Source organism: Sycon ciliatum, chromosome 7 (assembly GCF_964019385.1).
Source record: "Sycon ciliatum chromosome 7, ocSycCili1.1, whole genome shotgun sequence".
NCBI classification, from domain to species: domain Eukaryota; kingdom Metazoa; phylum Porifera; class Calcarea; order Leucosolenida; family Sycettidae; genus Sycon; species Sycon ciliatum.
In genome coordinates, this window is record NC_088649.1 from 10,452,583 (window position 1) to 10,466,847 (window position 14,265).

Here is a 14,265-nt window from a genome sequence, read left to right on the forward strand (position 1 = left end):
AATTTTCAATGCGACCAAAACGATTCGCTTGCCAGTTCCTTTGTCCAGGCGTACTCCACAACGAGGAAAATAAAATTCGTGAAGGCAAGAGGCAAGATACGAATCTCGACTCGCTTGAGGCAAGCCGCCAGGAGAACGACAACTAATTACTTTTGAGACAAAAGGCCTTCGTTGCGTTTGTTTTGAGTGCGACATGTTCATCTTCCTCGGACGCGACACAAAGTTTTGAGTTACGTGTCACGATTACTCTGGGAACAGCATAGTATGTATGCTGGGGCATGCTGGGTTCCGTGATGTCCTATCTAGGACATCACCAGGACTGAGAACAGCCTTCCTTCCTGTTGGCTTCTTGGTGCAGATCAGCTGCCATAAATTGCTGCCTTCCGCATCCTCTTCAAAAGTAGGGAGCATTCTGGAAAGTCCTTGTTTGCCAAGTTTGGCATCAGTTGGAGCATCTGGGTCCATTTGATGCACGTGCATCCTGGACGATTCAGTCATGCTGGTATCTTGTTCGGTACGTACAACTGAGGAGCATGGTTCAACCGAATCTCGTACTAGTTCTTTTGGAGGACAGCCAGCTACGGGTAAGGGTACGGCAGGGCTGGAAGCTGCAACTCGCATGTGTCTTCTGGGATGATTTTTGTATCGAAGGAGATCCTTGGCGTCTTTGGCCGCCATTGTCGTCTTGAGCAGACTGCAAAGCCGTCATCTCGTTTGAGAGCGCTTCTACCTTCCGCGTTTGGTGGTCGATACGATTTAGAAGTCGTTTCTCCCTATCCTCAGCTGCACTGCGGTCTAGCTCCAGTATTTCAACGATCTTCAGAAAGTAAGATTTCTCCATACTAGTACTCTGGTTTGAACTTGCCGATTCGAAGGTGGGGGACACCAGATCTGCCGGACACTCGACATCTACTGGCACGCCTGTCGCCATAGCCAAGGACAGTGTTGTACCTGGCATGGAAGGGTCTCTACACAGCTAAAAAAAACCAAAAGCACAGGAGCGTGGGAAACTGCTTCCGACCTACACGATGTGCGATCATCCCCGGGGATGTCTTCATATGGAGCTTGACTCGGGAGAATGAAGTTGAAGACACCACTGCAGCTGTAATTATGGTTGATTAAATAGATATGGTGGTAAAGACACACCTGGCAATATGGCGGTAAACACATGCCTGCCCACACACGCTCTCTAAGCTGCAAGTTCAGGCACAGAGCTCTCCTTCTCACCACCACCACCATCAGTTTGCGCCTGGCGCCTCGTCGATGCATGGTTGGCGATATCCGACATAGCAGGCTGGTACATCAAGTAGCGCATTGCACATAGAAAATGACACAGCAACGCCATAGCAGGTGTGTCTTTACCACCATATTTATCAACCATAAGTACAGCTGCAGTGGTGTCTTCAACTTCATTTTGTACATCATCATGAAAATTATTGAAAAAAGGCATAAAATGGCGTCAAAAACAATAAAGGTTTTATGTCTCAGTCTTACAGGTTATAACTGTTAACCGACCGTTAGGCTAACAGTTAACCGTTAGGCACAGATGTGTCACCGTTTCAGCCCTACTTATCATCTTGTTACAGTCGTGAATAGTTGCTTCATAACTCGTTCCCATGTGTTTTCTTCTTCTACTTTACAAAGAGAGAATGCAAATATGTTAACGTCATTTTTCACGGCTGGGAGTGAGTGCCATGAAAGTTAATTTAATGTTACGCTCTTATTGCTAAGGATCTCTAGAAGTCTATTTTCTCACTTTTCAAAGCACTTAACCAATGTGCGTCTGATACATTAGGTTTGTCAAGTACTATCAGTAGTTTGGGATTGAAACGACCAAGGGCGTACAGAGGGCGGTTCCCGGGATGCCCGGGAACCAGTAAAAAAAATTGATATGGGTACGGAGAATTTTTTGATCCAGGCCCGGCAGTGCATGCCTAACAGTCCGAGGACGGTGACTAGCGCTAGCCCAGGTGTAAAAGTGGTGCTGGGACACAGCGTACTGAACTGGGCGCAACAAAATTTCTAGTTACATCGCCGGATTCCTCGATCTCAGAGTCAAATTTTCATTTGCAGTTTATTTTGCAGTAGCATTTTCATCTTTGTGGTCACTCTGGAAGAGAGGATCCATCATCAGCGAGAAGCGGAGAATGAGATTGTACAAGGCACTTGTACTTCCTATTCTCCTGAATAACTCTAGCACTTGGGCACTGACCAAGTCCGCACTAGAGCAGCTGGATGCGTCAGATCACTGATCCAAGTAAAATGGCCGCAGAAAATCTCCAATGTGGCCCTAGGCATAGAGCCTCTGAGCCGTGGTGTTAAGATGGCGAGGTGGCGTTTGCTGGGCCACATTCTTCGTTTGCCAGATGAGTGTCCAGCAAGAATGGCAATGGAGTACTACTTCAAAGCCAAGGATGCCAAGAAATGGAGGGGCCGATCACGCACCACTATCCAGTCGGTTCTATCAGCCGATCTGAAGATGTCCAGCAATGGTCAACTCGATAACCTGCACGACCTACAACGCCTGCATCAGATTTTGCAGGACAGCGGCAGCTGGAAGGAGTTGTGCAATGCCCTGTAGTGCAAGGTTTATGCGTGCTTCAAGGAGGTTCTGCCCGTAACTACATTATCATACCATCTACAGTCAGAAGATTAACTATTACAGGAACAAATGGAATTATTACATGCACTGCACTGTTCAGTGCTATTTCCACGTGCAGGACTATTTAGTCACTGCCTTGCGTGCAGTCTTTACCCTTGTCACACCGTGTTTATCTTTTTGGAAACTATTCTTTATCACGTAGCTCAACATCATCAAATCATTTCCCCCTTACTTTAATCTATCCAGCACGAGCGAACCTGTGGGTGGACCTAATTGGATCCACCGACTTGAACGCGGCAGTGCTTACTACGAAGTAATAATAATAGTTTATTCCCGTAGCTATGCAGAAGACGTTACTTCAGTAACGTCTGGCGCTAGCCAGGGTCCACACAGCTTTAATTCCCGTAGCTATGCAGAAGACGTTACTTCAGTAACGTCTGGCGCTAGCCAGGGTCCACACAGCTTTAATTTGGTGTTTGGTTGTTTGTTTGTTTGTTTGTTTGTTTGTTTGTTTGTTTGTGTCACGCCTGGCGCTATCCCGTATCTGTCCCGTACCGTATCGCACAGCTGGCCATTTGCTGGCTCCCTTATCTTCTCGTAGCCACGCGGCGCCTCTTGGAAACGATTGGTTCTAATTTTGAATGTTTTGCCTTTGGAATGTTTCTTCACGCCCCGTGTGTTCATTTCGCCCCAAACCTGGTCATGCAGAGGAGAAAGACAAGGCAGCAGGCGCTAGGCCCGTAAATTACTGCCTGGGAGATATTGTTTGGCCAAAGCTTGCTGTTGGCGTTTTTGATTTCTTGGATACGACAGCTCTTGGCTAAAACTGGACCTTGGACGGTCTTTCTTGGATATCAACCCAGGACGTGGTGGTCATGGACGTATCGCCATCGCTTTCAGCCAGATCCTTCTGCTGCCTGAAACAAATGGGCAAAGTAAAAACTTTATCGCAGCAGCAGCTACTGCTCTGCTGAAAGTGCAAACACAAATTGCTTCGCCAATCCTCTTGTGCACTTGCAATTTTCAATGCGACCAAAACGATTCGCTTGCCAGTTCCTTTGTCCAGGCGTACTCCACAACGAGGAAAATAAAATTCGTGAAGGCAAGAGGCAAGATACGAATCTCGACTCGCTTGAGGCAAGCCGCCAGGAGAACGACAACTAATTACTTTTGAGACAAAAGGCCTTCGTTGCGTTTGTTTTGAGTGCGACATGTTCATCTTCCTCGGACGCGACACAAAGTTTTGAGTTACGTGTCACGATTACTCTGGGAACAGCATAGTATGTATGCTGGGGCATGCTGGGTTCCGTGATGTCCTATCTAGGACATCACCAGGACTGAGAACAGCCTTCCTTCCTGTTGGCTTCTTGGTGCAGATCAGCTGCCATAAATTGCTGCCTTCCGCATCCTCTTCAAAAGTAGGGAGCATTCTGGAAAGTCCTTGTTTGCCAAGTTTGGCATCAGTTGGAGCATCTGGGTCCATTTGATGCACGTGCATCCTGGACGATTCAGTCATGCTGGTATCTTGTTCGGTACGTACAACTGAGGAGCATGGTTCAACCGAATCTCGTACTAGTTCTTTTGGAGGACAGCCAGCTACGGGTAAGGGTACGGCAGGGCTGGAAGCTGCAACTCGCATGTGTCTTCTGGGATGATTTTTGTATCGAAGGAGATCCTTGGCGTCTTTGGCCGCCATTGTCGTCTTGAGCAGACTGCAAAGCCGTCATCTCGTTTGAGAGCGCTTCTACCTTCCGCGTTTGGTGGTCGATACGATTTAGAAGTCGTTTCTCCCTATCCTCAGCTGCACTGCGGTCTAGCTCCAGTATTTCAACGATCTTCAGAAAGTAAGATTTCTCCATACTAGTACTCTGGTTTGAACTTGCCGATTCGAAGGTGGGGGACACCAGATCTGCCGGACACTCGACATCTACTGGCACGCCTGTCGCCATAGCCAAGGACAGTGTTGTACCTGGCATGGAAGGGTCTCTACACAGCTAAAAAAAACCAAAAGCACAGGAGCGTGGGAAACTGCTTCCGACCTACACGATGTGCGATCATCCCCGGGGATGTCTTCATATGGAGCTTGACTCGGGAGAATGAAGTTGAAGACACCACTGCAGCTGTAATTATGGTTGATTAAATAGATATGGTGGTAAAGACACACCTGGCAATATGGCGGTAAACACATGCCTGCCCACACACGCTCTCTAAGCTGCAAGTTCAGGCACAGAGCTCTCCTTCTCACCACCACCACCATCAGTTTGCGCCTGGCGCCTCGTCGATGCATGGTTGGCGATATCCGACATAGCAGGCTGGTACATCAAGTAGCGCATTGCACATAGAAAATGACACAGCAACGCCATAGCAGGTGTGTCTTTACCACCATATTTATCAACCATAAGTACAGCTGCAGTGGTGTCTTCAACTTCATTTTGTACATCATCATGAAAATTATTGAAAAAAGGCATAAAATGGCGTCAAAAACAATAAAGGTTTTATGTCTCAGTCTTACAGGTTATAACTGTTAACCGACCGTTAGGCTAACAGTTAACCGTTAGGCACAGATGTGTCACCGTTTCAGCCCTACTTATCATCTTGTTACAGTCGTGAATAGTTGCTTCATAACTCGTTCCCATGTGTTTTCTTCTTCTACTTTACAAAGAGAGAATGCAAATATGTTAACGTCATTTTTCACGGCTGGGAGTGAGTGCCATGAAAGTTAATTTAATGTTACGCTCTTATTGCTAAGGATCTCTAGAAGTCTATTTTCTCACTTTTCAAAGCACTTAACCAATGTGCGTCTGATACATTAGGTTTGTCAAGTACTATCAGTAGTTTGGGATTGAAACGACCAAGGGCGTACAGAGGGCGGTTCCCGGGATGCCCGGGAACCAGTAAAAAAAATTGATATGGGTACGGAGAATTTTTTGATCCAGGCCCGGCAGTGCATGCCTAACAGTCCGAGGACGGTGACTAGCGCTAGCCCAGGTGTAAAAGTGGTGCTGGGACACAGCGTACTGAACTGGGCGCAACAAAATTTCTAGTTACATCGCCGGATTCCTCGATCTCAGAGTCAAATTTTCATTTGCAGTTTATTTTGCAGTAGCATTTTCATCTTTGTGGTCACTCTGGAAGAGAGGATCCATCATCAGCGAGAAGCGGAGAATGAGATTGTACAAGGCACTTGTACTTCCTATTCTCCTGAATAACTCTAGCACTTGGGCACTGACCAAGTCCGCACTAGAGCAGCTGGATGCGTCAGATCACTGATCCAAGTAAAATGGCCGCAGAAAATCTCCAATGTGGCCCTAGGCATAGAGCCTCTGAGCCGTGGTGTTAAGATGGCGAGGTGGCGTTTGCTGGGCCACATTCTTCGTTTGCCAGATGAGTGTCCAGCAAGAATGGCAATGGAGTACTACTTCAAAGCCAAGGATGCCAAGAAATGGAGGGGCCGATCACGCACCAATATCCAGTCGGTTCTATCAGCCGATCTGAAGATGTCCAGCAATGGTCAACTCGATAACCTGCACGACCTACAACGCCTGCATCAGATTTTGCAGGACAGCGGCAGCTGGAAGGAGTTGTGCAATGCCCTGTAGTGCAAGGTTTATGCGTGCTTCAAGGAGGTTCTGCCCGTAACTACATTATCATACCATCTACAGTCAGAAGATTAACTATTACAGGAACAAATGGAATTATTACATGCACTGCACTGTTCAGTGCTATTTCCACGTGCAGGACTATTTAGTCACTGCCTTGCGTGCAGTCTTTACCCTTGTCACACCGTGTTTATCTTTTTGGAAACTATTCTTTATCACGTAGCTCAACATCATCAAATCATTTCCCCCTTACTTTAATCTATCCAGCACGAGCGAACCTGTGGGTGGACCTAATTGGATCCACCGACTTGAACGCGGCAGTGCTTACTACGAAGTAATAATAATAGTTTATTCCCGTAGCTATGCAGAAGACGTTACTTCAGTAACGTCTGGCGCTAGCCAGGGTCCACACAGCTTTAATTCCCGTAGCTATGCAGAAGACGTTACTTCAGTAACGTCTGGCGCTAGCCAGGGTCCACACAGCTTTAATTTGGTGTTTGGTTGTTTGTTTGTTTGTTTGTTTGTTTGTTTGTTTGTTTGTGTCACGCCTGGCGCTATCCCGTATCTGCCCCGTACCGTATCGCACAGCTGGCCATTTGCTGGCTCCCTTATCTGTCCCGTACCGTACCGTACCATCAAACACAGCTGGCTACAAACAGCTGGCCACAATATTATGTACATGTATACGACTCCCTGTGTGTTGCAACTGTGCTTGAAGGGGACGGTTGCACTTTTTGTAGCTCCATTTTATCTGAGTTTTCAGTCGTTCCTCTTACTAGTCTTGCCAAGGGGGTGGCTCTGGGTCCACCAGAGTTGCCCCTGGCGTATTTCTGAATTTGCTGGGGCGAGGGTTCCGCGACGCGGTCGCCTAGGCAGTGTCTTTTCAGTCACGACCGTTGTCGTCCACTTCTCTCCATTCGCGGTGGTGTAGCTGACCCCCGAATAGTTTCAAACTGCGAAGCTCGGAGGAGTACAGTGGTGGCAGAGGCATGAGCTGTGAGTGGAGACGGTTGCTGGAGATGGATGGTGATGCAGGGAGAAGAGTTACGCTGCCTGACGCCGCGTGGGAAATTGTTTGAACCTGCAATTTCAGTTCGAGCGCGGTGGACTTCTAGACGATGTGTCCTCATGGCTGTTTTTCAACGCTTGGCCTATCGCTGATATCCCTGCGTGGGATGTTCTTCCAGTGGAGTCCAGGTGGGACTTCGGGTGCCCACACTCCATCACCTGGTTGATTGTTTCGGAACTGCAAAAATAATTATTGTTTCGTATTTTGTGCGCATCTCTTGTCATCTCTCTTTTCTATACGTCGCACACCAGATGTACTACTATCGCCGTCTTTCTCTTGCTTTCTCTCCCTGCTTGCTGTTTTTTGTTTCTGTTGCCACTGTCCCTCATCATACCCATGCTTGGGTGGTGGGCGGCGTGACCCGTTAGGGTAGCTGCCAATACAGTACGACTCCCTGATGTATAGAGAGACTTTCTGGAAAGAAATAGGGAGACGAGGAGGAAATGAAATTAGAATGGATGTTAGTTGCCGAATAGGTGATAGGATGCGTCAGCAAAAACATACTTTGGAAGAGAGATCCCGTCGTCTCCAAAACAGGCGTGAACGGGCGAGTCAGCGCTGGTCACAGGAAACGTCGGCAGAGTGATCCCGTCGACTCCAGAACGCGCGTGCTCGGCACAGTCAGCGCCTTCCCAGGAAACATTTCCATCAGTTCCCACAACATGCACGATGAGCTAAGTAACAAAGCATAGCGTAGGGCCCTGAGCTTTTAAGCTCTCTCGTTTGGTATTTGTTTGTGTGTTTGTTTGTTTGTGTCACGCCTGGCGCTATCCGTATCTGACTGCAAAAAAGCATAGGATGTTATAAATTTTTCAATTCTCCTATTTTTTTTTCAGGCATATCCTGGGATTTGAACCCGGACTATCGCCCTACATGCATTCCCCCATACACTTCGCATTCATACCCATTCTTCCAAGTTGCTTCACGTTATTATCTTGCGTTTGAAAGCCCTATTTGAATATAGTGGGCAGCTGTATGTGGCCAGCTGTGTTTGATGGTACGGTACGATACGGAATACGGTGTCGTATTACCTGTCCCGTACCTATCCCCTACCGTACCGTGCCATCAAAGACGGCTGGCCACAATGCATATTCAAATAGGGCTTTCAAATGCAAGATCACAATCTGAAACAACTTGGAAGAATTAGTATGTATGCGAAGTGTATCGGGGGATGCATGCCGGGCGCGCGATAGTGCGGGTTCGAATCCCAGGTTTAATATGTCTTGAAAAAAAAGGATTTTTTTAAAGAATTTATAACATCCCTATGTTTTTTTTTGTCTAGGTCATCAAGGCAAAAAGCATAGCGTAGGGCCCTGAGCTTCCAAGCTCTCTCGTTTTGACAAAGTTGGTTGTGTTTTCGACGATGCTTTCGCTCTTTGGAAATAAAATGAAGCGTCGACATCCAGAGGGCCATCGCTCTATTCAGAGCTATTTTGAGCAGCAGGTAAACCATGTAGCCAGTGGCAAAGGTCAAGCGATAGATGAGAATGCAGACGCACCTAATTTGCAAACGGAGTCTGCAACGCGCAGCGCTGAGGAAGAAATCGCCGGCGATTTTGTAGAGCGACCGTTGTTGGAAGCTGCTGGATCATCCAAGACTTACTTCAGTGACATAGGAGTGTGTTGGAAGGGATATTCTGAAAGTCGACTTCCACAGTTGAATCCAGTCCCCCGAAATTTGCCGGACACGGAAAAGATTTCCGTCATCGACAATCATTGTGCGCCACCGAAGGCGAAGGCCGGAATTCATTTCCTGTGCGTGTGCAGAATGAGATGGATGGCAAACAGCGCTGCTTTCAACTATCCTTGTTGGAGGAGTTTCCCTGGGTATCCTTTCGACCGGCGTGCAATGGTGGCTTATGCTTACCCTGTGTGATGTTTGCTCCAGATGATTTGAAGCTTGGGCAGCTTAACCGCAGTCCTCTCGAATATACCCCGATTCAAGACTGCATGCAATTGTCATGCTGAACAAAACATCCATAAAACGAGGGAAAGTTCAGTCTTCTTAAATCAGAAATGCGCAGAAATGACATCGTCCAGCAGCTTGTGGATGTTAATTCCACCCAGTCTGAGGAGAATATGCAGAAACTACTTCGGATACGAAAAACAGCCCTTGCAATTGTGTGGAATGTTGGTTGACCAGTTGGCATGGGAACCCCTCCTGGAGGCGAGCGGCGTACGCCCCTGGTTCAAGCCCCTCCCACCCCTCCCCCTCCCCTCCCCCCCCCAGCCTGGGTAGTGTAAGAGGAAGCGTGAGTTTTGTAGGCTGAATAAGTTAAAACAATAGGGGGACAGAGGAAGTGTTTTTACTCAGAGTTTCACGCACTAAGCGATCATCAGAAAACAGCTGAATAAGTTATTCAACTGTCTCTGCTGCGATGAGAGCTGTACCATAGCTCCGTGGTTAGAACATCACTGGTCTAAATTTTTCAAATCCTGGTAGTGGCAGCCAATTTTTCTTTACAGTTTTGGTCCCTTTTCATCACCTTCAACTAATGAATAGTCCTGTTGGTGACTGTTTGTGTGCTTTAGTGGGATTGTACACCTCTCCACCTAGCCTGCGTGAAAGGCTTTACTGAGTGTGCTGAGATATTGTGCAATGCTGAAGCGCAGGTTAATTTGACAGACTCTGTAAGTATGCATATGTCGTTGACTTTCAAGAACTGTGGCACATTTGGGAGCTGTGAGTGCACCTATGCAGTGTCTGCACTAGGATTTCAAACCAATCAGGCACACTTGTACCTGGCACAACCCATGCAACCGGGCCAGCGCCGGGTCCGTCCAAGTGTGGCTACTGCATTACGGAGTTGTAACTATTTAGGACTCTCCGATGTTTAGTCCCAAACCGGTCACAGGTGACCTGGTGTTCTTTTTCCAAACGGGTTCAAGTATACCCAAACCGGGTCGCTGACTCGGCTGACCCGGCTCTGGAGCAGACAAAGCTATCCAGTATCGCACCGAATGGGGGGCAAATATATCAATTTTCATTTAATGCACGTTGTAGTTTCAGCCAATGAGTTGCGCAACCTGTACTGTATGCTTACCGAAAAGTATCAGACCCTACTGCGCAAGAATATCACCAAGAAATACCCGTGTTTTTCAGATGAGGCCTACAGGGACATCAATGCCAAAGCTATGAAGACCGCTACAGAGCTTGGCTGAGATGATATGAGATTGGTTACTTGCTAAGACGCAGTGTTTTTTTTGTGACATTGAAAGACGACAAGACCAGGTTCACTGACTTCCTCCACAGCCAGTAAAACCTCCCGCGACATGTAAACTAGGCATGGTCAGCCAGGCAGTTTTAGGTGGGATCGCTGGCATGCTACGCAGTACCGTGAGCCTCAACCTGTGGCGAAGCCTGGATGAAGAAAGAGAACAATACCGCTTTTGAAGTAAAGATGGGATCGTTTGCTGTCGCCAAAGTGTGTGAGCTGGTGGGTGAATACATCCTAAGTAAACTGAGGTTTCTTCTTCAGGAAAGAAGCATCGGATTATGCAGCTTTGATGGTTTCGCCATCCTGAGCACACCTCCGGGCATGATGCGGAATTCACCCGGGTGCCTACCAATATTGTCGCAAACTGAATAGCACCCCATCATATATGGACTTGCAGTCCAACCACCAACCAAAAATCCTGGAGACTATCCCTACTGGTGTAATGAAGCGGATAAGCAGCGTTCCGCGTGACGAGACGGTTTTCGAAGATACCAAACTGCCATACCAGTATGTCTTTGTCGCCAGCGGTCGTCCACAGTAAATGCAGTTCGTTGATAAGGCAGTTGGTAAAAAGAAGGTGACCCAGAGGAAGGAGGAACACTGAGTTCTTTTATATTTTTACTAAAAGCCATGTGGTGCATGCAATGGGAACATGGAGCAACCATGGTGGTGGGGGCCAGGCGCTCCGTCGACCAACTGGTGTAGACATCGTCATGCTCTGGAGGCACCAGATAAATGGAAGTTTGAGGGAAAGAGAAAGAACAGGGGAAGCGCGAGGGGGAGGCGGGGGGGGGGGGGGGTAGATTGAGAAAGGGAATACATGAGAGCGTGTAGTTCAGCAAGTTCATGTAGCAGGCTTACAAGACTTGCTTGCATCCAGTTGCCGGTCAACAGGTGAAGGTGGACCATCTTCTTGAACTGCAGCGTCCCGTCCTTGTATGGCTGCTGTGTGAAGATTCTCCGAGGTAGGGAGTTTCATGCGCTCAGCACGCAAACAGGGAGAGCATTGGCCATGGTTGAGCGGGAACGGCAAGGCAGGCACACGGGGAAGTAATGTTACTGGCGTCCCTGGGCCGAGAGACGGGTGTTGGGGGTTTCATCTGCCAGCTGGAGAGGTTTGGGCATAATTGCTTTCAAGTGGCTCGTCGGTGGAAGGAAGCAGAGCTTGTACAGGAAGCTCAGGGACGCCACCCTGCGCCTATGCTCCAGGCTTGGTACGGAGACTCGAGGGCCTATCAGCTTTAGTGCCTGTGTTGTACAGCGTCCCGGCAGTCTAGTGGAGCCCCCATCCATACTAGACAGCAGTACTCCATGGTTGGTTGTATGAAGCCGTTGTACACAGCAATACGGCCAGGTGCGGTCAGAAGTGGCGCCATCTTCCGGAGAAAGTGGAAGCGTTGGTGGGCCCTGGTGGCAACCTGGCGTATGTGGGCCAAGAATCGCAGTGTTGTGTCGAACAAAACCCCTAGGAGCTTTATCTCGCCCACTTCAGGCACCCTGGTACCGTTGAACAGTATGTGGGGAAGAGGTGTTGCCGGACGGTGAAAGTCAATCGTGAGTGCCTGGGACTTGGTCGGTTCGAAAGCTATTTTCCACTCAGCACCCCATCGAGCGATGGAGTCCACGGCAAGCTGAAGCTAGGTCGCACTCTCCGGGATGTCACACGTGGCCGCAATACATTGGTAGACGGTGGCATCATCTGCGTATACACCCAGAGAGGTGCTATCCGGTATTACTTCCTCACAGTCGTTTATGTAAACCAGAAACAGGGTTGGGCCCAGGATGCTGCCCTGGGGACCCCAGAAAGCACAGGGTATTCCAATGACTGTTGTACTCCGACTACAGCACGTAGTTGCCGGCAGCAGATGTAGTTTGAGAGCCAGCCAAGGATCACTGATGCCGCATGCCTCTGCTTTATGGAGGACACCTCGATGTGAAACCTTGTCAAACTTCTCGGCGATGTTGATGGCCAGTGCATGTACCATGCCGCCGCTCGCCGCAGTGGATGACCAGTCGTTGTGCAGCATCATTAACAGATCTGATGTACCCACTCCCTTCCGGAAGCCATATTGCCGAGAGGAGAATACACCGTGCTTAGAGAAAACAGTGGTTGCCAATTGTTTCCACTGTCTTGGAGAGAATGCAGAGGAGAGACACCGGGCGCCAGTTGCTCAGGCCTGATCTAGCTTTCTTCTTGTGAATCGGAACAACCCGGGCAACGTTCCACTGCCTCGGTTGCACTTGCTGCCGAAAGCACAAGGAGAACAGCCGGGCGGCATGCAAGCAGAGCTCGTTGGCACAATTCTTCAGCACCCTGTGGCTTTCATGGGATTCAGTCTTCTGACCTCTCTTCTGACAGTATCCGTTCAAAAGTGGACGGTAGTAAGCCGAGACTCGGTGCGAGGTGTTATAGGTTGCAGATCGTCTGATAGAAGATCGTTTGGAAAGTCATCTGCTCCGAGGCTGCACTTTGACGAAAAGAACGTGCCAAAGCGCTCTGCTTTCTGGGAGTTGGCCGTGACCCGGACGCCGTTAGTGTCAACAAGTGTTTGTATGGGTGTGCTGCGCCCACTACCACCTGCTTGCTTCAGCGTGGACCACCACTCTCGATCAGACATGCTCCCACGTGAAATTTTGTCCCTCGGCGTGGCAAGGCGTATTGCCTGCGCCTGGCGCAGATAGTGAGTGCAACACCTGGTCGCCTCTAGGGCCCCCAGTCGTAGCTGTGGACGAGGAGTCGAGCAGGAGCGGTCCCAAGCTTCCTGTTTTGTCTTCGCCTGTGCTGAATAGTCAGGAGTCCACCAAGGAGGTTCAGACGGGCGGGTTACAAGGTCACGAGATGGTATGAATTGCTTCATGCCTTGTGAAATGATGTCGGTGACATTATGACATGATTTGTTGGGACATTGACTGATGGCTGCGGTCTAGTCAGATTGACGATAAAAACGGGAAAGTCGAGGCCGGTGCGCTAGGTTGTAGGGTCAGAATACTCGTTTCGTGGGACGTTCCTCCGACACTAGTGGGGGAAATTCAGCCATCAGAGTTACATCCGAGGCGCCAAGGGGAGGTTTGCAACGGACTTTTACATCAGAAAGATAGTCAGACATAACCAGATCCAGTATATTGTCCCCTCGGGTCTTCATCGTAACATGTTGTTCCAGGCCGTGGCTAATGCACCTATCCTCTGTGTAAAATCCTTTTTTGCGTGCCTTTGGAGTGAGTGAGAACAGGCACAGTAACGTAGAGGCTTGAAGTTGATTGTCTCAAAAATAATTTGGAGCACCAGCAAATTGAATTTTCGAGTGAAATTCGAGAATTGTCACTACAGGCACTCAAAGAGTCGAAACTAGGGCTTCTTTCGACTGAAAAAGGCCTGTAAACAGAGAAGTAGTTTTAAATGTAGCTCGCACACTCCATGCCCTAGTACATTGAGCAGTGGTCTTGCACGGAGCTACAGTAACGTTACTAGTACATAGTGGAGCGGTACTCGTATCTGCGTACATGAAACCCCTCAGCGCTCCGGTGCAGTCCAGTACATGGAGCAGCTGTTGTAACACACGGCACAGTCGTGACCTAGCCCAAGTAACCACCAACTAATGTTACTTTTTTAGCAGAGCCTCGACAGAGCAAAAACGGCTGATGGCAGTCTCTTCATCAAGATCAGCCAAAGAGATCTGATCGCCAATGGCCTCAACCAGATGAAGCATCCGTCGCTTCGCTTTGTCCTCAACGACCACGAGAAACACCAGCAACTCTGTTCTATCCAGGTGATCTCCA

The 14,265-nt window shown here is 48.7% G+C and overlaps 1 protein-coding gene across 2 annotated transcripts in view; it reads left to right on the top strand.

Moving 5' to 3' along the window:
• LOC135820959 (uncharacterized) overlaps positions 1-14,265 on the top strand; it is a 229,129-nt gene that overhangs the window by 77,112 nt on the left and 137,752 nt on the right. For both annotated transcript variants that reach the window (XM_065334020.1, XM_065334018.1), the window contains exon 7: positions 9,803-9,901. In XM_065334020.1, coding sequence (XP_065190092.1) covers positions 9,803-9,901 — 99 coding nt within the window. The remainder of the gene's footprint in view (positions 1-9,802; positions 9,902-14,265) is intronic.